This window comes from Saccopteryx bilineata, chromosome 8 (assembly GCF_036850765.1).
Source record: "Saccopteryx bilineata isolate mSacBil1 chromosome 8, mSacBil1_pri_phased_curated, whole genome shotgun sequence".
Taxonomy (NCBI): Eukaryota; Metazoa; Chordata; class Mammalia; order Chiroptera; family Emballonuridae; genus Saccopteryx; species Saccopteryx bilineata.
Genome location: NC_089497.1, coordinates 54,434,328 through 54,454,069, shown reverse-complemented (window position 1 = coordinate 54,454,069; position 19,742 = coordinate 54,434,328). Strand labels below are relative to the sequence as shown.

At 44.6% G+C, this 19,742-nt stretch overlaps 1 protein-coding gene and 1 pseudogene across 1 annotated transcript in view; both read left to right on the top strand.

Annotated features, from left to right (window-relative positions):
- The window catches only part of ITGB5 (integrin subunit beta 5), a 144,903-nt gene that overhangs the window by 22,800 nt on the left and 102,361 nt on the right, over positions 1-19,742 (top strand). The window contains exon 3 of the mRNA XM_066240754.1: positions 7,850-8,054. Within this exon, the coding sequence (XP_066096851.1) occupies positions 7,850-8,054 (205 nt within the window). The remainder of the gene's footprint in view (positions 1-7,849; positions 8,055-19,742) is intronic.
- Positions 1,502-5,310, top strand: LOC136312164 (alpha-enolase-like; annotated as a pseudogene).

Here is a 19,742-nt window from a genome sequence, read left to right as displayed (position 1 = left end):
CAGATGTTCAGTCATGTCCACGAGATAGTAGAACTTCAGGAGCCACTCAGTGTTAGCTAACTCAGGATGTTTTTCATTTCAAGAAAAGTCCGGATTTCTCTCAGACAAGCCGCAAAACGGCTGAGCACCTTCCCTCTTGACAACCAACGCACATTGCTGTGCAGAAGCAGACCAGGGTAATTATTCCCAACTTCATCCAGCAGTGTTTTATACTGGCGATCATTTAAAGCTTGGGCAACAATAAAGTTGACCACCCAAATGACCAGTGACATCACCTCACCAAGCTGCTCGCCACACATCTGAGCACAAAGCGCTTCCTAATGTAGGATGCAGTGAAAACTTAGGATGAGTCCTTTTCATGTTCACGAAGAAGTGTTACAAATCCTCTGTTTTTCCCCACCATGCACGGAGCACCATCAGTACACACTGAAATAAGTTTATCCATAGGTAGATTTTTTTTTCTTTAGTGAACTCAGTGAAAGACTTGAATAAATCCTCCCCTCTTGTTGTCTCTTTTATAGGCAAAACAGCAAGACTTTCCTCACATAGTGTGTCACCGATAGCAAACCTTGCAATCATGCTGAACTGGGATAAATGGCTTATGTCTGTTGACCCATCCAAAGTGAGAGAAAAGAATGGTGCTACATTTATGTCCTTTGCTTGTGTTGCCTCAATTTGATTTGCCATCATGATGGTACGATCATGAATAGTTCTTGCCGACAGAGGCATGTCTTTTATTCATTTGATTATCTTGTCTTTATCCGAAAAGTTGTCAAAAAGTTTTGGCAACATCAAGCATAAATGTTTTGGCTTTTATACTCCCCATCTGTGAATGGCTTTCCATTCCTCACAATTCCTAAAGCACCAGCAAAGCCAGCCGAATTCCAGTCACCTCGTTAGGTCCAAACATGGAGTTGCTGCTGACTAGCTTGCACTCTGTACAGTAGCTCTTGACATGCTTTCTTCCTGCTGTCCCCTGCTGGATATTTCGATGCAAATGTAGTATGGCATGTGTCGAAGTGGCGCTTTATATTTGACCATTTCATCGATGCAATTTTATCATTGCATATTAGACACACTGCAGAACCTGCTCTCTCCACAAAATTCCTCTGTCCATTTCTGCTGAAAAGTACGATATTCCTCATATTTTTTTCTTTTAGCCATCTTCTTCGTCAAAAGGGTTTCTGCAATTAGCTAGCTGACTACTTGATTAAAAGGAGGGAAGTTTACTTCCTGACCTCACAACGACCAGTGTACATTATGTGCTATCCAATAAAAATTTGGTGGTGTCCCGGAGGACAGCTGTGATTGGCTCCAGCCACCCGCAACCATGAACATGAGCGGTAGGAAATGAATAAATTGTAATACATGAGAATGTTTTATATTTTTAATGTTATTATTATTTTTTATTAAAGATTTGTCTGCAAGCTAGATGCAGCCATCAAAAGAGCCAGCCACATCTGGCTCGTGAGCCATAGGTTCCCGACCCCTGCAGTAGGGCATGAAGTGAGATACCTTGAGGTGACATGGCCGAGGGCAGCACAGGCTGCTGAGAAACTGGGCAAAGGACCAAGCAGGCCAGGCCGCCCGGTGGGATCTGAAATCCGCAGTGAGAATAGGGCAGCCTGTGACCTGTGGCTGGGTGGAAATAGGGCCGGGCGTGGAAGAAGACATGGGGAAGCCCAGGTGGGGGAAAGGGCCTTTGCCTTGCAGGTGGATGTGGAGAAGAAGGAATGAAGGCGTCAGGAGGACTGAGGCAGGAATGTGAGGAAAGAGGGATCAGAGGCTGGGAAGAGGGCCGGCCCAGGGGAACTTCTGAGAAATCATGGTGGCAGGGAAAGCAGAGGAGGCGTTACCCATATTTTCCTTTGAGTTGGGGGAAAAAAATGAAGAAAGTGAGCATTTTCTCCAGCTCACAAATAAAATACAGATCCTTTGAGAGAACATCTCTTTGTGGTCACGGGAGGGATAATCTTGGCCTGTTGTGGGTGCTTCATGAATATTTGTTCAATGTGTTAAGTCAGCTGACTGGAAGCTGGCGGTGGGGTTCCTCTATCCCCAGGCAGGAAGTTCACCTGGGAGTGTGGCTGCTGCCCAGACTTCAGGTTGCATCACTTACCTTCTCTCCTCGCCCCCCCCCCCAAGCCCCTGAGGGCTCTGCCCAGCCAGGGCTGCAGCCTTGGCCAGTCAGAGAGCTGGCCTGATCGACCAGTGTTGCAGGAGGAAGGCCACCTCAGAGGACAGCCCACTCCCTGCCTGTGCCCACTTCTCTGCCGGGCTCTGTTCACCAGTTTGTTTCTTCCCTCTTCGTCCCAGGGATTGGGCCTGGCTGCCTCCTTTCCTGCTTGGCTTCCTCTTCTCCCAGGGTCTGCAGTTTCAAACAAACAAAAAGCTGTCCTCTCCCCTCAAAAGAAGTACTCACATCTTTTTAGCATTTTAGCCTTCAGCACGGGTAGGGAGAGTGGTCAGCAGAAATGATGTAATGACTGGTGTGGCAGACAGACGAGCCAGCTGAGCACGGGCCTTGCCTGCAGGAAGAGATTTTGATTAACAAAGTGTACAGGGAACCAGGTGTTAACACTGTTACAACAAACAGTAAACCTCATTATATGCTCTGGGTAATAGGGGATGGAGGGTAGACAGGGGCAGGTTACAACAAGGTGGCCAGTGTTGTAACAAATTAAAAGGATCTAAATATGGAACACCTCCCTTTTCTTTGTTATATTATTACTGTATAGTGACTAAAAGCCATAAAAGATGTTTCAGTTTCTGGTTCCCATTCTGTTGCTTCTCTTGGCGATTTGCCTGGAACACAGTTACCCTTTGCAGAGTTGATGACAGAGGGTCTAGAGACCATGGACAGAGGCTTCCTTCCTGAACTGAAACCTCTTCCAGCTCAGAGCACCAGGAGCGATTGAGCTGTGCCTATCAGAAGTGCATTCTGAAGCTAGTTTCCATTTTTCCATGCTGAAATGAAGCTGCCCCTGCCATACCCATTTTTCTTCATGAAAAAGACATTTATTCTCCAAATTTAGTAGGTGGCAGGAAGATCCCTGCAGTTGGGCCAGCAAGGAGACTCTAAATTCAGAGGGAGAGAATCTGTGTGCCTGGTTAGTTTTCTGCTATGGAATTCAGCAATGCCCTTGGCTGAGGTGGGAGGGAGATGATGCAAAGAATCCTGGACTTGGTCCGAGCAGCCTGGGCCAGGTGAATTTAGGCTTCTTGGATGAACCTGGGCATGAACTCAGGCATGTAGGTCTCTGACTCCTCACCCACAGAAGTGAGGGGCTCGCACCAGGCGCTGCATCCAAGACCCCTCCCCTTGGAACTTGCTGTATTCCCATACCTGGTGGACGGTCGGGTGTCAGCGCTCCTGGGTCTGAAGGCTCTTAGCACATCAGACATTGGGATATCATTCAAGTGAGGAAGACTTTCTTAATCATGAGTCTTTTCTTTTCTCCAAGTGTTTATAATGTGAGGCATCTTCTCTCATTGAATTTGGAGCTTGGAATTGCAGGTATTGAGACATTATTTGGGTAATGTTTGTGTATCAGAGAGGTCATCATCATCGCAGCATATGCGCTTGGCCTCTGTGGCTTTGATTTCTTCTCTTTAAATATGTGTATGTCCTTTTTAAAAATTAATATATCTAGAAAGAGTCTGACCTGTGGTGGTGTAGTGGATAAAGTATAGACCTGGAATGCTGAGGTTGCTGGTTCAAATCCCTGGGTTTGCTCAGTAAAGGCACATACAGAAAGCAACTACTATGAGTTGATGCTTCCTGCTTCTCTTCTTTCTCTTTCTTTCTTTCTTTCTTTCTTTCTCTCTCTCTCTCTCTCGCTCTCTCTCTCCCTCTCTCTAAAATCAACAAATCTCTCTTTCTCCTCTCCTCTCTACCCTCTCTCTAAAAATCAACAAATAAAATCTAATATATATATATTAAATATGTATATATATGTAGAAAGGGTTTATTATATATATATCTATCTAGAAAAGGTTTTGAGGAAATAAAGAAGTCCTTGGGTTTATGGGTGAACAGTTCCTTTGGGGTCCGTAGCACTCTGTGTTTTTCTTGGCGAATGAGAACCTATGGCTAGAAATTAGCCCTGACTGTTTTCAGACTCCATGCCAAGGGGTCCTTAGCTCTGGCGGGAATCCCACTGTTGAGGTAGCTGCCTTACTGTCAAAAGGTTCTTCAGACCTGCTGAGCCCAGAGGTGCCTCACTGGCGTCTTTGAGCCCCTTAAGCTCTGGAACAATGACAAGACTTGCTATGTAGGTAAAGTTGTCTCAAAGGTTATTGAGCATATCAGTAAACCACTGGGACTGCCCCCAAGTAGTGAGAAGCTGAACTTCATGAAATAGGATTTTGACAAACTAATGATAGCGATGAATGGTACTGAGACTACCTAAATCAGTATGGCTGCCATATTAGGATGTTCCGTGCCGTCTGTAAGGCTGGAGCGGCTGAGAAGGGGCCACCTGGACTGTCACATTGCTGACTTGGTTGGCACTTCTGAAGTCATCCTGCAAGTTGTAGTTTTAATGTGGTCAGTGGTAGTCCTCACACCGGCAGCCAGGTGACAGTGCAGGAGTTCACAGCCCTCACTGCCGATGCAGCACACTTCAGGGAAGCCGTGCACATTGGAGTTGAGGTTTTTTTAATTTTTATTTTATTTATTTTGTTTTTATTCATTTTAGAGAGGGGGGGAGAGAGAGAGAGAGAGAGAGAGAGAGAAAGAAAGAAAGAAAGAAAGAAAGGAAAGAAAGAAAGAAAGAAAGAAAGAAAGAAAGAAAGAAAGAAAGAAAGAGAGAGAGAGAAAGAGAAGGGGAAGAGCAGGAAGCATCAACTCCAATATGTACCTTGACTAGGAAAGCCTGGGGTTTTGAACTGCTGACCTCAGCATTCCAGGTTGATGCTTTATCCACTGCGCCACCACAGGTCAGGCCCTGGAGCTGAGGTTTACCCAACCTTGAAGAAGGGCATTAAGGAGAAAGAGGGGGGACGCTACTGCCAATGAGGGGAACGAAGAAGGCTTTGCTCCTAACATCCTAGAGAATAAAGAAGCCTCAGAGTTGGAAAAGCGAGCTAGACAAATAAGGTTGTAATTGGCACGGGTGTGGCTGCCTCTGAGTTCTTCAGATCTGGGAAATATGACCTGGACATTGTGTCTCCTGATGATTCCAGCAGGTACATATTCCCTGACCAGCAGCAGGTGGCCCTGTACAAGGCCTCCATCCAGGACTGGTAGTGTCTATCAAAAACCCCTTTGAGCGGGATGGCCAGGAAGGTCCAGACAATAGAAGATGACCTTGATGACAACTAGAAAGTGATTGGCTGAGGCTGTGGATGAGAAGTCATGCAATGCCTCCTACTTAGAATGAAGCATGTTGACCCTGTGGCCTGGTCTGTCCTGAGTACAAGCTGCTCGAGACCGTGGGAGGGACATCAGAAGTTCCCATCACTCTGGGGAGACTGAAGATGCTTTCCTTGCCCACCTGGTGGCAGGGATCTGCATGGGACTGGTCAAGAGAGGTGCACCTTGGCAATCAGACCTGGGCCAAGGATCGCCAGCTCCTCGGGATTGGAGGAGCTGGCATCAAGGCCCAGTGTGTCAGCAAGAAATTTAGGAATTCTCCAGCCAGGTAAGCTCTGAGCACACAAGCTCTTGAGCCTGCCCAGCCCTGGACAGCCAAGTAGAGCTCTGGTTCAGGCAGCTCAAGACAGCAGAGCCCTAGCTGCACGGCCACCGGAGGTTAGCGCTCCCTCCCCCTGTTCCGGCCCTTTCTGACTGCTTCATCAGAACTGTTACACCCAAGGCAAACTTGAATACTTGGAACCCGGTTTTGGAAACCCGAGCTTTGAAATCTTGTATAATCAAGGATAACTATTTTATGCTAGGATAATCATGTTTCTCACCTTGTTCCACAAGTGATTGTGGCACCAGTTATACTTATGGTGCAATCCCTGAGGATTTGATGGACAAGATCTTCAAGGTTCAATATAGAAAGTTAAAAAGAAAAAAAAACAAATCCCAGCCCTGGCTGGTTGGCTCAGTGGTAGAGCATTAACTTGGCGTGTGGAAGTCCAGGTTCGATTCCTGGCTGGTCAGGACACACAGGAGAAGCAACCATCTGCTTCACCCGCTCCCCTCCATCTCTCTCTCTCTTCCCTTCCTGCAGCCATGTCTCGAATACTTCGAATAGTTTGAGCAGTTTGCCCTAGGCCCCATGTGAAGATGGCTCCATGGCCTTGGCCACAGGCACTAAAATAGCTTGGTTGGCAAGCAATGAATCGCCTGGTAGGGGGCTTGCCAGGTAGATCCCGGTCAGGGCGCATGTGAGAATCTGTCTCTGCCTTCCCTCCCCTCACTTAATAAAAAGAAGTCTAGTTGTGGAAACATACACAACCCCCCCCCCCCCCACCAAAACAAAAAACAGAAACAAACTCACAAAGGCCTAGAACAACACATCTGGTTTTACTTTTAAAAAAATAATACAAAGTCTTTCTTCTAGACTTCTTGGTCTTGAATCTTGCAAAGATTCTTTGCAGACGTTGGCTAGCCTTGGGGCATCCTAGAGTCTAGACTGGACCGTGAGGAAGGATGAGTCCCTCTGCATGTTTGTGTCTCCGCCAGCAGTCTGGCTTCTGACGCAGTGGGCAAGGGGCAGTTGACCCATCCGAGACTTCCCTGCAGAAAACCACAGAGCGGAGGGGACGATGAGTGTCCTGACTTCTCCAGCTGTGACGAGGGTCATCTGGTACAGCACTGGCATCAGGCCACCTGGAGCAGGTGATCTTAGTTCCCACATCTATCAGTGAAAGGGCATTCAGAGAGGATTCTGGGTTTGTTTTGTCATTTAAAAATTTCATTAGTGAAAACTGAAAACGGTGACTTACTGTCACCATATATTAAAACAAAGCAATTATCTCCTTTTGAAGCTAATCACCCCAAACTCTTGGTGCCCACATTAGGTTGGGTCATCCTGATGCCCCCCTGCTCTTCAATTCATCTTAAGAAAATAAATATTTTTATTATCAGTGTGACTTTGTTGTTCAAATAGCAATAGAGATAAAAAGAAAAATGTCATTTCAGTTTCTCTACCTTAATACCTCAACTGTCTTTATTTTAAAGTTTTTCTTTTGAATCCTAATGCAAATAAAATTATATTTTCTGATTTTTTTCTTAGTCTTCATAATCACTGATAATGGCTACATCATTTGTTGAGGTGATATACCATATTTTTCTTACAGTTTAGGAATTTAGGTCTACAAATTTATGATTTTGCTATTCTAAATAACACTGGAGTAAGTATGGAATAGTTTTCCCTTTCTTTTGAATATTTTTTTGCGGAGTTCCTAGGAGTAGACACCAGGTCAAAGGATACAATGTATATTGCAACATTGTTCTCTCAATGGTTTTGCAATGAATGAACAGCTCAGAAGTTAACTCTTGACTAGGAGTGATGGCTAACTTGTATACTTACATCTTTAAAAATTTTAGTTATATAACTTTTGACCATTTCAGTTACTGTCTCCTGCTAATCATGTGGACAGCAAGGCATATTTTTAAAGGACTCTTTTGACCATTAAAATAACTGTGAAACCAAACATTTTTATTATGTATTATGTATTTACAGTTTATGAAGTGCTTTCATATCCAGCCCCTCAATCCTCTCCGTTCTGGGTGAGGCACTTGGGATACGGATGATCCCATCTCCAGTTTCAGACAATGGAAGTGGAAAGCGGAAGGTTCAAGGTCTCCCGGATAGTGATGGTGCTGCATACAGCCTGAGGTGTTTGGGAGAGCTGACCCCCTCCCGCTCTCTTCCTCTGTTTCTTTGTCTAGAACTTCGGCAGCCTGCGGTCGGTCACCTCCCGGTGTGACCTGAAGGCAAACCTGGTCAGAAATGGCTGTGGAGGCGAGTTTGAGAGCCCATCCAGCATCACACAGGTGCTGCGGAGCCTCCCGCTCAGCAGCAAGGGCTCCAGCTCCGTGGGCTCAGACGTCATTCAGATGACGCCCCAGGAGATCGCGGTGACCCTGCGGCCTGGTGAGTTTCCTGAGACGGGACACATTAATAATGGGGGAAAGAGCCGTTGGGGGTGGTGAGGCATGGCCCAGACCCGGAGGGGGGGATGGTGAGGCATAGCCCAGACCCGGGGTGGTGGTGGTGGTGGTGAGGCATGGCCCAGACCCGGAGGGGGGGATGGTGAGGCATGGCCCAGACCTGGGGGTGGGTGGTGGTGGTGAGGCATGGCCCAGACCCGGGGGGGGGGGGGGGGTAAGGCATGGCCCAGACCCGGGGGGGGGGGGGTGGTGGTGAGGCATGGCCCAGACCCGGAGGGGGGGATGGTGAGGCATGGCCCAGACCCGGGGGGGGGGTGGTGGTGGTGAGGCATGGCCCAGACCCGGAGGGGGGTGGTGGTGAGGCATGGCCCAGACCCGGAGGGGGGCGGGGGTGGTGAGGCATGGCCCAGACCCGGAGGGGGGTGGTGGTGAGGCATGGCCCAGACCCGGAGGGGGGGGATGGTGAGGCATGGCCCAGACCCGGGGGGGGGGGGTGAGGCATGGCCCAGACCCCAGGAAGCAGCGTGCAAGGCCCCTGTGGAAGGACAAGGTATTTTTGCTATTTTTTAAATGTGGCAAAATATATATTCCACAACATTGATCATTTTAATCATTTGTAACCATATAGCTCATTGGCACACTTACAATGTGATACAACCATCACCACAATCCATTTCTAGAACTTCTCAAACTGAAACCCTGGGCCCATTAAATACTAACTCCTCGCTCCCTCCCCTTCCCCCCAGCCCCAGGCAAGCACCAGTCCACTTTCTGTCTTGGAGGTGGCCTGCTCTGGGCACCTCAGAGAAGTAGACTCACGCAGTGTTTGTCCATTCGTGGCTGGTTTATTTCACTCCGTGTGATGTCTTCAGGGTTGATCCATGCTGTAGAATGTACCAGAACTTTCTTCCCTTTCCAGGCTGGGTTATATTCCATTGTCTGTAGACTGTATTTTGTTTTTCCATTCGTCCATCAATGGACTTTGGTTGTTTCCACCTTCTAGCTATTGTGAATAATGTTACTGTTTTTTATGGGAGGATGTAGTGCATGCAGGTTTCCCAGGGAAAAGGGCTACTTCCGGGAAATAGCACTTTTTCTCTGTTAGCAAATTCCATTTGAGTCAGTGGCATTCTGAAAGGACAAACTTTCAGAGTAAAAATATTTTGTTTTATTACCCTGGAGCTTCTGCAGGCCCTGGTGTTGAGTGTAATATAAGGAGACTAATAGGTTTATATACCTCCTATATGCTAAACACTTGAACTACCCTCAGGTGGCTAATATCATTTTATATATGAAGAGTGACCTGCTTGAGTTCTCCCTGTCAGAAGTGGTAAATCTGATTCAGCCCCAAGTCTCTGTGACTGCAGGACTCATGGTTGTTTCTGGGTCACCACTTTTGTGATCCAGTGTTCTACATATTGGAATCTTTGGCTGTCAAAAGATGGATGTGCGTGTGGCTAACCTGGGCAGTATCACGTTGAGAGAAGGCAACTTTTCCCCCGAATTGCATTGATTTGTAGCCTTTTCTTCTAGCCCATTGTCTGGGAAAGCATTGCCAGTCACTGTCTCTCGATGGCTTATTTAGATTTCAGGGCAGCTTGGCACAGTGAAAAGATCACGGATCTGGTTGGCCGTTCTGGGTTCGAGCCCTGGCTTTGTCCCGAGCTCAGAGGCCCTGGGAGAACTGCCCCACCCTTATTAGCCTCTCAGTGTCTTTTTCACCTTCATTATTCCTCACAGCTTTATGTTCAGAGGCCTAAATGAGGCGGTGTGTAGAAAGGCACTTTAAAAAGTTAAAATGACTATTTGCAAAAAAAAAAAAAAAAAAGACTGTGTGCAGTAATGGCCACAGGTGTAGATTTGGAGTCAGTGGATACAGATTTGAACAGGGATTCTCAGTGTCTTGGATGGATTTAGCACAACTCTGCACATCAGATGCACTCAATGCTGTTTCTTGTTTTTGTTAGAGCCCTAAGCCATCACATATTTGAGAGATGTTTTATTTGCTTATTGAATTATCTTGGAAATAAGAAATAAAAGAAGGATTTAAGTGGCCCTGGTGGTTAGAGAGGGACAAACTACGGGACCGCCCAGGGATTAGTGCTGGGATTAGTTGAAGTTGCTATTTTTATGTCATCTCACTGTAAGTGACAACTTAGTCTTCTTGTCTGGTGAGACACCAAGTTGAGAGAAAGACGGAAAGGTGCTTACAAAGCTGTGTGTGGGGGTGGAAAAGTCAGCTGAGCCTTCATGTGGGCAGATGTTTGGTGATGTCCTCTATGGGAAAATAACTCATATCTTTATGTGCAGACAGGCTCTGGGTCAAGGGCTTTGACCTAGAGGAATGTAGGAGTTTGGGACAGACTGTTGAGATACTGGAACATTGTGTAGGATGAGAATGGGTACCAACTAAGGCGAATGATACATCTTCCTTTTTATTATGATAATAGTATAACGGTAACCTAGAGGAAATTTTTGAAAAATCCACTTCAACACAATATTGTTTTTCATTTTTACTAGATCCTGTCTTTAATCATGTATTCATATTTTTATATACTTATAATATAGTTATAATTGTGTATAGTTTTTATTTAATAATCTTTGAGAACAAGGACCAAAATGTATATGTCATATTTTTAGAACTTCTCATCTAGAATTGCTGTCAGAGTTCATGGAATTCTAAGAAATACCCTTCGTGGTGGCATATTCTTATTCTTAAGGGTAGATTTAGTTTAGGAAAAAGTTGGAAGTCACACGAAGCCAGAGATGTCATTGTTTTAATTCCAGTTTTAAAAATCAGAATTAAGGTATACTCTAAGGTTGAAAAAACTGTATAACTTTATTAACCAATGTCACCCCCCAATAGATTCAATAAATTTTTTTAAAAAGAATGATATCAAAAGCAGAAAACAAAAGAACAACAAACAACGCTGGCCAGATAGCTCGATTGGTTAGAATGTCTGGAAGTGCAGAGATGACCAGTTCCATGGTTTGATCCCCAGTCAGGGCACATACAGGGACAGATAGATGTCCCTGTCTTTCTCTCATTAAATCAATAAATAAAAATGAATCAAACAAACATAAATTTATTGCATAAAAAGATTTTGTAGATCAAAGATTTTTTTTTCTTCTTTTCCAAGTGAGAGGAGGGAAGATAGAGAGACAGACTCCCACATGCACCCCAACCAGGATCTACCTGGCAACCCCCCTCTGGGGCTGATGCTCTGCCCATCTGGGGCCATGCTTGCAACAGAGCTATCTTTAGCAAGAGGCAAAGGCTCCAGGAAGCAATCCTTTGCGCCCAGGGCCAATGCACATGAATCAATTGAGCCATGGCTGCAATTTCCAGCCATGGCTGGGAATCAAACCTGGGACATCCACACACTGAACTGATGCTCTACCACTGAGCCAACTGGCCACAGCCTAGATTAAAGAATTTAAAATGTCAACTTTATGATTAAATTACTTTGCTTAGACAGTCAAAAAATAAATAAAATCAGAGTGAATATGTGACTATAACATGGAGAAACTGTTGTTTGGTTTGACATAACAACTGACTTTTAAGATAGCCCCAAAGAGGAACTAGAGCCATGATGAGAGTGTAGGCAGCCTCCTTGAACAAAGTTCTTTTGGCATTAAATTTATGCACAATATTAAAGGAAAAAATTCATCTGACTTGGTATAGTCACATCTCCTGCTAAGCATTATGATACAATTTCTGGTATTGTAAATAAAGTGGGAAACATGATCCTGTGTTTATACAAAATCACATTGTGGGTGCTCTGTGTGCTCTGATCCTGTGGAAAGCGTAGCTGTGGAGAGCCCACTGCCGGGAGGCCATGGTGATGGAGGGCTGCCTGCCCTGTGAAGACATCCGAATTGTGAGGATGTTTCAGTCTGTAGCGATGAAGACAAGAGGCAGATCTGATGGAAATATGAATTCTTAAAGGTCTAGAACCTGCCTGACTAGGCGGTGGCACAGTGGATAGAGCATTGGACTGGGATGCGGAGGACCCAGGTTTGAGACCCCGAGGTCACCAGCTTGAGCGCAGGCTCATCTGGTTTGAGCAAAAAGCTCACCAGCTTGAACCCAAGGTCACTGGCTTGAGCAAGGGGTTACTCACTCTGCTGTAGCCCCCCAGTCAAGGCACATATGAGAAAGCAATCAATGAACAACTAAAGTGCCACAATGAAGAATTGATGCTTCTCATCTCTCTCCCTTCCTATCTGTCCCTATCTGTCCCTTTCTCTCTCTTTGTCTCTGTCACACACACAAAAAAGGTCTAGAACCTTGTGAGTGTTTCACAAACATAAAAACACTAGCCAATGATGCCTTTTAACATTTTGAAAATGTTAATATTTAACAAGAATTTCCGGCAAACCCTGGATATTTATTTATTTGGGGGAAGGAGAAAATGGAATGTTATAGTTAGCAACATTTTCAGTTTCCCAGATTCACACTTACCTCCGAGTAATGACCCTGACCGGTGAAGGCGTGCAGCTGTGCAGTGATTGGTTTTTCCATTATGCATGTTTAGAGATGCTTTTGTGCCTTCTCCCTTGCCCTCCCCCCTACCTCATGATAGATGTTTGTTGACTGAAGTGTAACACTCTGCTAGCCTTATACCAGACTAGCCAAGGACAAGCCTCAGCCTAATATGAGCGACTTCACCAAGGCAAAATTATTGTTCCAGGATAAACCTACAAAAAAAAAAAAATTCCCTCTACTTTAAGCAGGACTTTTTGTTTTGTTGTTATTTTTAAATTGAAATATTTATTTACCATAAAATTTAACAATGAAAAGTATACAGTTCAGTGGTATGTAGTATAATTGCGAAGTTGTGCAACTCTCACCACCACTGTAGAATGTCAGAACATCTCTATTGCTCCAGACAGAAACCCCGTGCCCATTAACAGTCGCCGTTCTCATCCTCCCCTCCCCACCACATTCAGTCTCCAGCAGCCACCCATCTATCTTCTAACTCTAGGGATTATTTATTTTGGACATTTCATTTAAATTGTATAATATGTGGCCTTTTATGTCTGGCTTCTTTCACGTAACAAAATATTTCCAGGATTCATCCACGTTATTGCACATATCAGGATTCCGTTCCTTTTTATGGCCAAATAATATTCTATTGTATATAAACAGATATACCACATTTTACTTGATGAATATTGGGCTGTTTCCACTTTGGGGCAATTATAATTAATGCTGCTGTGAGCACCATGTGTAAGTTTTTGTGTTGACATATGTTTTCAATAATCTGGAGTGTATAGCTAGGAGTAGGGTTGCTGGGTCATGTGGTTATCCTGTGTTTAACTTCTTGAGGAGCTGCCAAACTTTAAGCAGGATTTTGTATAAACACTGGATCACATTTTCCATTTTGTTTTCAATTCTGAAAATGTCAGGATAACAATCTTAAAAAAGCCTTAATAAGGGACATAAAATCCTTAAGAAAAGATATAAACGTTAGTATAAAGTTTATGAAGAAGTAGAGGTGGAACAATTAGAAAGGGTTTACTTAAGGCATTATTTGCCTCAGTCCTTTAGCCTCTCAAAAAATGACCTTTGATTGGTAGGGTTTTTTTTTATTTTAATTTTGAAATAATTTTCAACAAGAAGTTGCAAAAATAGTAGATTTCCTGTATTGCTTTTACCAATGATAACATATTATGTAACCAGAGTGTGTTATTAAAGTCAGGAAATTGACCCTGGTACCATACTATTTACTAAAATGCAGGTGACCAGTTGCTTTTAATATGGGTTTGGGCCAGCTCCTGTCTGTGCTGCTTTGAGGGTGCCAGTTACCTGGGTATTGCTTCTGCCACCCAGACTGACAATGCACACACTTAAAAAGACTTGACACTGGATGGATAAGAGGTTTGCTGTAGACTGAATGTTTGTATCCCCACCAGCGTTCATAAATTGAAATCTTTTTTTAAAAAATAATTTTATTTTTTTAATGGGGCAACATCAATAAATCAGGATACATATATTCAAAGATAACAAGTCCAGGTTATCTTGTCGTTCAATTATGTTGCATACCCATCACCCAAAGTCAGATTGTCCTCTGTCACCTTCTATCTAGTTTTCTTTGTGCCCCTCCCCCTCCCCCTTTCCCTCTCCCTTCCCCCCCAACCACCACACTCTTATCAATGTCTCTTAGTTTCACTTTTATGTCCCACCTACGTATGGAATAATGCAGTTCCTGGTTTTTTCTGATTTACTTATTTCACTTCGTATCATGTTATCAAGATCCCACCATTTTGCTGTAAATGATCCGATGTCATCATTTCTTATGGCTGAGTAGTATTCCATAGTGTATATGTGCCACATCTTCTTTATCCAGTCATCTATTGACGGGCTTTTTGGTTGTTTCCATGTCCTGGCCACTGTGAACAATGCTGCAATGAACATGGGGCTGCATGTGTCTTTACGTATCAATGTTTCTGAGTTTTTGGGATATATACCCAGGGATTGCTGGGTCATAAGGTAGTTCTATTTTCAGTTTTTTGAGGAACCACCATACTTTCTTCCATAATGGTTGTACTACTTTACATTCCCACCAACAGTGTATGAGGGTTCCTTTTTCTCCATAGCCTCTCCAACATTTGCTATTACCCGTCTTGTTAATAATAGCTAATCTAACAGGGGTGAGGTGGTATCTCATTGCAGTTTTGATTTGCATTTCTCTAATAGCTAAAGAAGATGAGCATCTTTTCATATATCTGTTGGCCATTTGTATTTCTTCCTGGGAGAAGTGTCTGTTCATGTCCTCTTCCCATTTTTTTATTAGATTGTTTGTTTGTTTGTTGTTGAGTTTTATGAGTTCTTTGTATATTTTGGATATTAGGCCCTTATCTGAGCTGTTGTTTGAAAATATCATTTCCCATTTAGTTGGCTTTCTGTTTATTTTGTTATCAGTTTCTCTTGCTGAGCAAAAACTTCTTAGTCTGATGTAGTTCCATTCATTAATTTTTGCCTTCACTTCTCTTGCCTTTGGAGTCAAATTCATAAAGTGCTCTTTAAAACCCAGGTCCATGAGTTGAGTACCTATGTCTTCTATGTACTTAATTGTTTCAGGTCTTATGTTTAGATCTTTGATCCATTTTGAGTTAATTTTAGTACAGGGGGACAGACTGTAGTCCAGTTTCATTCTTTTGCATGTGGCTTTCCAGTTTTCCCAGCACCATTTATTGAAGTGGCTTTCTTTTCTCCATTGTGTGTTGTTGGCCCATTTATCGAAAATTATTTGACTATATATATGTGGTTTTATTTCTGGACTTTCTATTCTGTTCCATTGGTCTGAGTGTCTATTTTTCTGCCAATACCATGCTGTTTTGATTGTCGTGGCCGTATAATAGAGTTTGAAGTCAGGTATTGTTATGCCCCCAGCTTTATTCTTTTTCTTTAAGATTGCTTTGGCTATTCGGGGTTTTTTATAGTTCCATATAAATCTGATGACTTTTTGCTCTATTTCTTTTTAAAATGTCATTGGAATTTTGATGGGAATTGCATTAAATTTGTATATTGCCATAAATTGAAATCTTAACCCCTGATCTGATGGCATTAGGAGGTGGGGCCATGGGACCTTTGAGAGGTGATTAAGTCAGGAGGTAGAGCCCTAATGAATGAAGTCAGTACTGTAATGAGAAAAGCAAGGCCTGGCTGGATAGCTCGGTTGGTTAGAGCATTGTCTGGATATTCAGAGGTTGCCAGTTTGATCCCCATCAAGACACATATAGGAACAGATCCATGTTCCTTTCTCTCTCTCTTCCCTTCCTCTCTCTCTAAAATCAATCAGGAAATTAAAAACAAAAACAAGCCTGACCTGTGGAGGCGCAGTGGATAAAGCGTCAACCTGGAATGCTGAGGTTGCTGGTTTGAAACCCTGAGCTTGCCCATTTAAGGCACAATACGACAAGTAACCAAGTAACAACTAAAGTGAAGCAACTATGAGTTGATACTTCCCACCTTTCCTCTCTCTGTAAAATCAATGAACAACAACAACAACAAAAGTCCCGGAGAGCCCCGGCCCCTTCTGCCGTGTAAGGACATAGCAGGAGCCGGCAGTCTGTAACTGGAAGAAGGCTCTCACCAGAGCTCTACCATGCTGGCCTGGGCTCCCAGCCTTCATAACTGTGGGAACTAAATAGCCCTAGTTTATAAGTCACCCAATGGCACTTGTTACGGCAGCCCGAGCTGTCCACCCGAGCTGTCCAAGGCAGGGTTATTTTCAAGGAAACAAGGAACACTGAGCCCTGATGCAGACACTGTGGAGGTCAGTCATGGTTCCACCTGTCGAGAGTCAGAATTCTGAGGTGGGGCCGGAGGGGCAGCGTAGCAGCCTTGTTCTGGACCAGTGAGGCAATTCTTTGGTTCTGGGTATGGGTTTAATTCTGAGATACTGTCACCTTCTGCTGCAGTGAATAGAAGAGCTGCAGCTAAAGCCTGGATTCCCTGTTCAGCTATAGCCCTTTGTAATGTAGCTGATTTTATGTTTCCATTCTTTCAGTGTCTAGGCAAGAGTAATTCTTAGGCATCAAAACTGCTCGCATTTCTTTGAGGATGATAAGAGTCTTTATCTGTTGACATATTACTTTGCCTTAACACCTGGAAAAAAAAAATACAATTCTTGAGGTAACTAGAAATTCTTGCTAGAGTTCTCTACCTTCACTCCAGAAATGTTTGTCATCTCATACATGTCCCTATAGAAAAAAGCTAATGTTTCACTTTCTATTGAAGGGAGGACGGAGAGAGCAAAGCTTTGAAGAGAGTCCACTGTAGGTGGAATGCTAGTTGACACCCGATTATAGTGAGGAAACCTCCAGGTACACACTGAGCAGTGTCAGGAATTCTATGCAAATCCAGTTGGAGCTGGTGCTTTGGAAACAGGAAGAACCAGAAGGCCATGAGAGGGGCTGCGTGCAGGAGTAGTTTTACCCGCACAGGTGCAAGGTGATCAGCTTTTCTTTTGAGTTTGCTTTACCCTATTTCTCTGATCATGCGGCTGGCCCGGAAGTGCGGATTACGTGGGATGTCCCCAGGGAGAAGGGGCAGCCACACAGGTAGGCGAGCCTGAGCCTGCAGGGTCTTACGTGGAGAAGAGGGAGGAGGGGCCGCGTGGGCTGGATGGTGTCGCCAGAGCAGGCACAGACGCTGCACCCACAGTGTGGCTGAGCAGGCATCGACAGCCTGCTCAACACGGGAGTTGGTGACTGGTATAAAGCCAAGATGGTGCAGGACTGGGCAGCTGGATGTTTTGTTGGAGTGTGACTGAGTGTGCGTGTTTCTGGACGCATGCCCTAAAGATGGTGAAGTGCCCCAGACCTCTCCTCAGCAGAGAGCACCTCGCACGCAGCAGCGGCTCCGTCAGTTTGCTAACCTTGGAGGCCACCCTCGCTGGGGAGTTGTATATTGCAGCTTAACTCCCACACTGAGAACGGGCCCAGGAATGTCAGTCCCTTTAAAATCTGCTGACAGAACATTCCATTATTGCCAAGGCCCACTGGGGAGTTTGTAGCATTGAAAATCAGGCACAGTTGAGGTTGCAGCAAACCCTCATTCCTTTCTGGAAAACTGGAGAAATATGTTCTTTTTAGCAATTGCAGCCTTCCTGTCCTGTGGGTGCACACGTTTTCTTAGTGATTGATTTCTCTTAGAATTTAATGCCGAGAGATTTCTCACTTCAGAGCAGATACCCACTGAACACACAGAGACCTATATATCACATCTTGTTTCCCTCTTTGCCTTCACGTCTGGAAAGTTTGGAGTTAAATTTAATGCCCAAGGCTGTCCTCTTTCATACTCAAGTTCCTGGCAGAATTTTCTGTTTCTCTTTTTATCCCTCCAGGAAATTATTTAAATAGTTGTCTTTGGGGGAACTGAGGCTGGAGTTCTCCTTGAGCAGAAGTGTTTGTATGCTGTTTGTTACATTGTCTCCTTTAATCCCGCAATAACTGACATCCTTCTGTTTTTCTAATCCCGACACTGAGCAGCAAATTTAAAAAACCTGAGGTCTCCAAGTCTTTGGTGACAAGGTCTGGATTCCAACCTAGCTCCCCTTCTCCAAGGCTGCCACGTCCCTCCCATGGTGGCTCCCTGAATCCAAACTAGGTCCCCGTTTCCTGGTTTTAAAGTGCTCATTTGTTAATTATGTGTAATCCACAAAAGGGTGAAAACGGATTGTGGATGAAGGAAGGTGGAGCTGGGAACGTGGGGGAAGGGCACAGGAGACAAAATGCAGAAGGTTCTGTAGCAAGGTCATGGGATTAGACAAACAGGACAGATCACAGGCTCTGGCCACTTGGGATCTGTGGTCAGCCTGTGCAAAGACCACGGAGGGCCCCCCCACCAAGGTCTCCCTCCTTCTCTCCCCTCCCCCACTGAGATGTAGCATCCAAGGCTGGGAGCAGCCCAGCTCTGTCTGCCTGACGGGAACCAGAGACAGATATTGAAGCAGTTCGGAATTCATTCCGGAAGAAATCTTAAACACTCCTCCATTTGAGTCAGACTCTGATGTTTTTTTCTGAAATAGACTTATACCAACAGGCAACCAAAACTCCATCAATCTTGAGACACTTAGAACATACATGCAAAGACAAGTCAGAGAAAACAGGTACAACACTGTTATTAGGGCTGCAAAGAGTAATTATAATACTCCATTTCTGCAAGCTTTTGCTGCTTACAAAACACTTCTCTCCCGTGTGAGTGCTTTATAACCTTCATCAGTGCTGTGTTGTTACTATTTTTATTTTATATTTAAGGAAATTGAGGCTCAGGTTGCATGCCTAAGTGAGGTACAGAGATGGAAGTTGGACTGAAATCTTTTGATCATTTGATTCTTTATGGTTTAATTAATGAAGTAAGTCTCATTTGGGGTGGGAGGAGGAGAGTAGCCGGAGGATTGGGTTCCCTTTCCTGCAAGTTCAAGAAGGCTTCAGTTTGTTGGTTGTCAGCTGGAGGTGCAAGATTGGTTTCTCTGAGATGCGATGCAGGCAGATCAGGCATGGGCCCCCTGGACAGGCCGATGTCGCTATTCACCTCTGGACACAGAGTACGTCCAGATTTCAAACGCATGTGGACAGTTCTACCGGAAGAGTTCAGGAACATCTCTCGGTGCCTCTGAAGGACAGATCAGCCCTAGGGCAGATTGAGTTAATTACCCGGTATGATTTGCTTCCTGATATTGGATCTAAACCATATGTTTTTAGCGATTATAAATGATTTAGGATCATTTTCCTGCTGTGAGTCCTCCAGGTAGTGAGCTGACTCGGGCTTTTCTGGACACCCTGGGGGCAGGGGCGTTGCAGAGGCCCATGCCTCCCAGGTGCTGGCTCTCCTCTTAGATCTTTGCTCTGAGTTAACTCCCTCTTCCTCTGTCTGTTCACTATTTTACCGTAAAACTAAAAGTGATTTGCTTTTTCTTATAGCTGGCAGACAAATCGAGTAGGTTTTGTTCTTGCTTTCCTTTTTTCCCATTGGATGGGGCGAGAGTCGGGAATCTGTCATTCTGTATTCACACACAGACTTTCTGATGATGATGGTTTGTGTCTGTGATGTTCTGAAACATCAAGTGCAGGGGGTCCCTGGGTCACGACAGGCTCGACCTATGACGTTTTGAGTTTACAACGCGCACTCCCATAAAAACTTTTAAAAATGGAGATG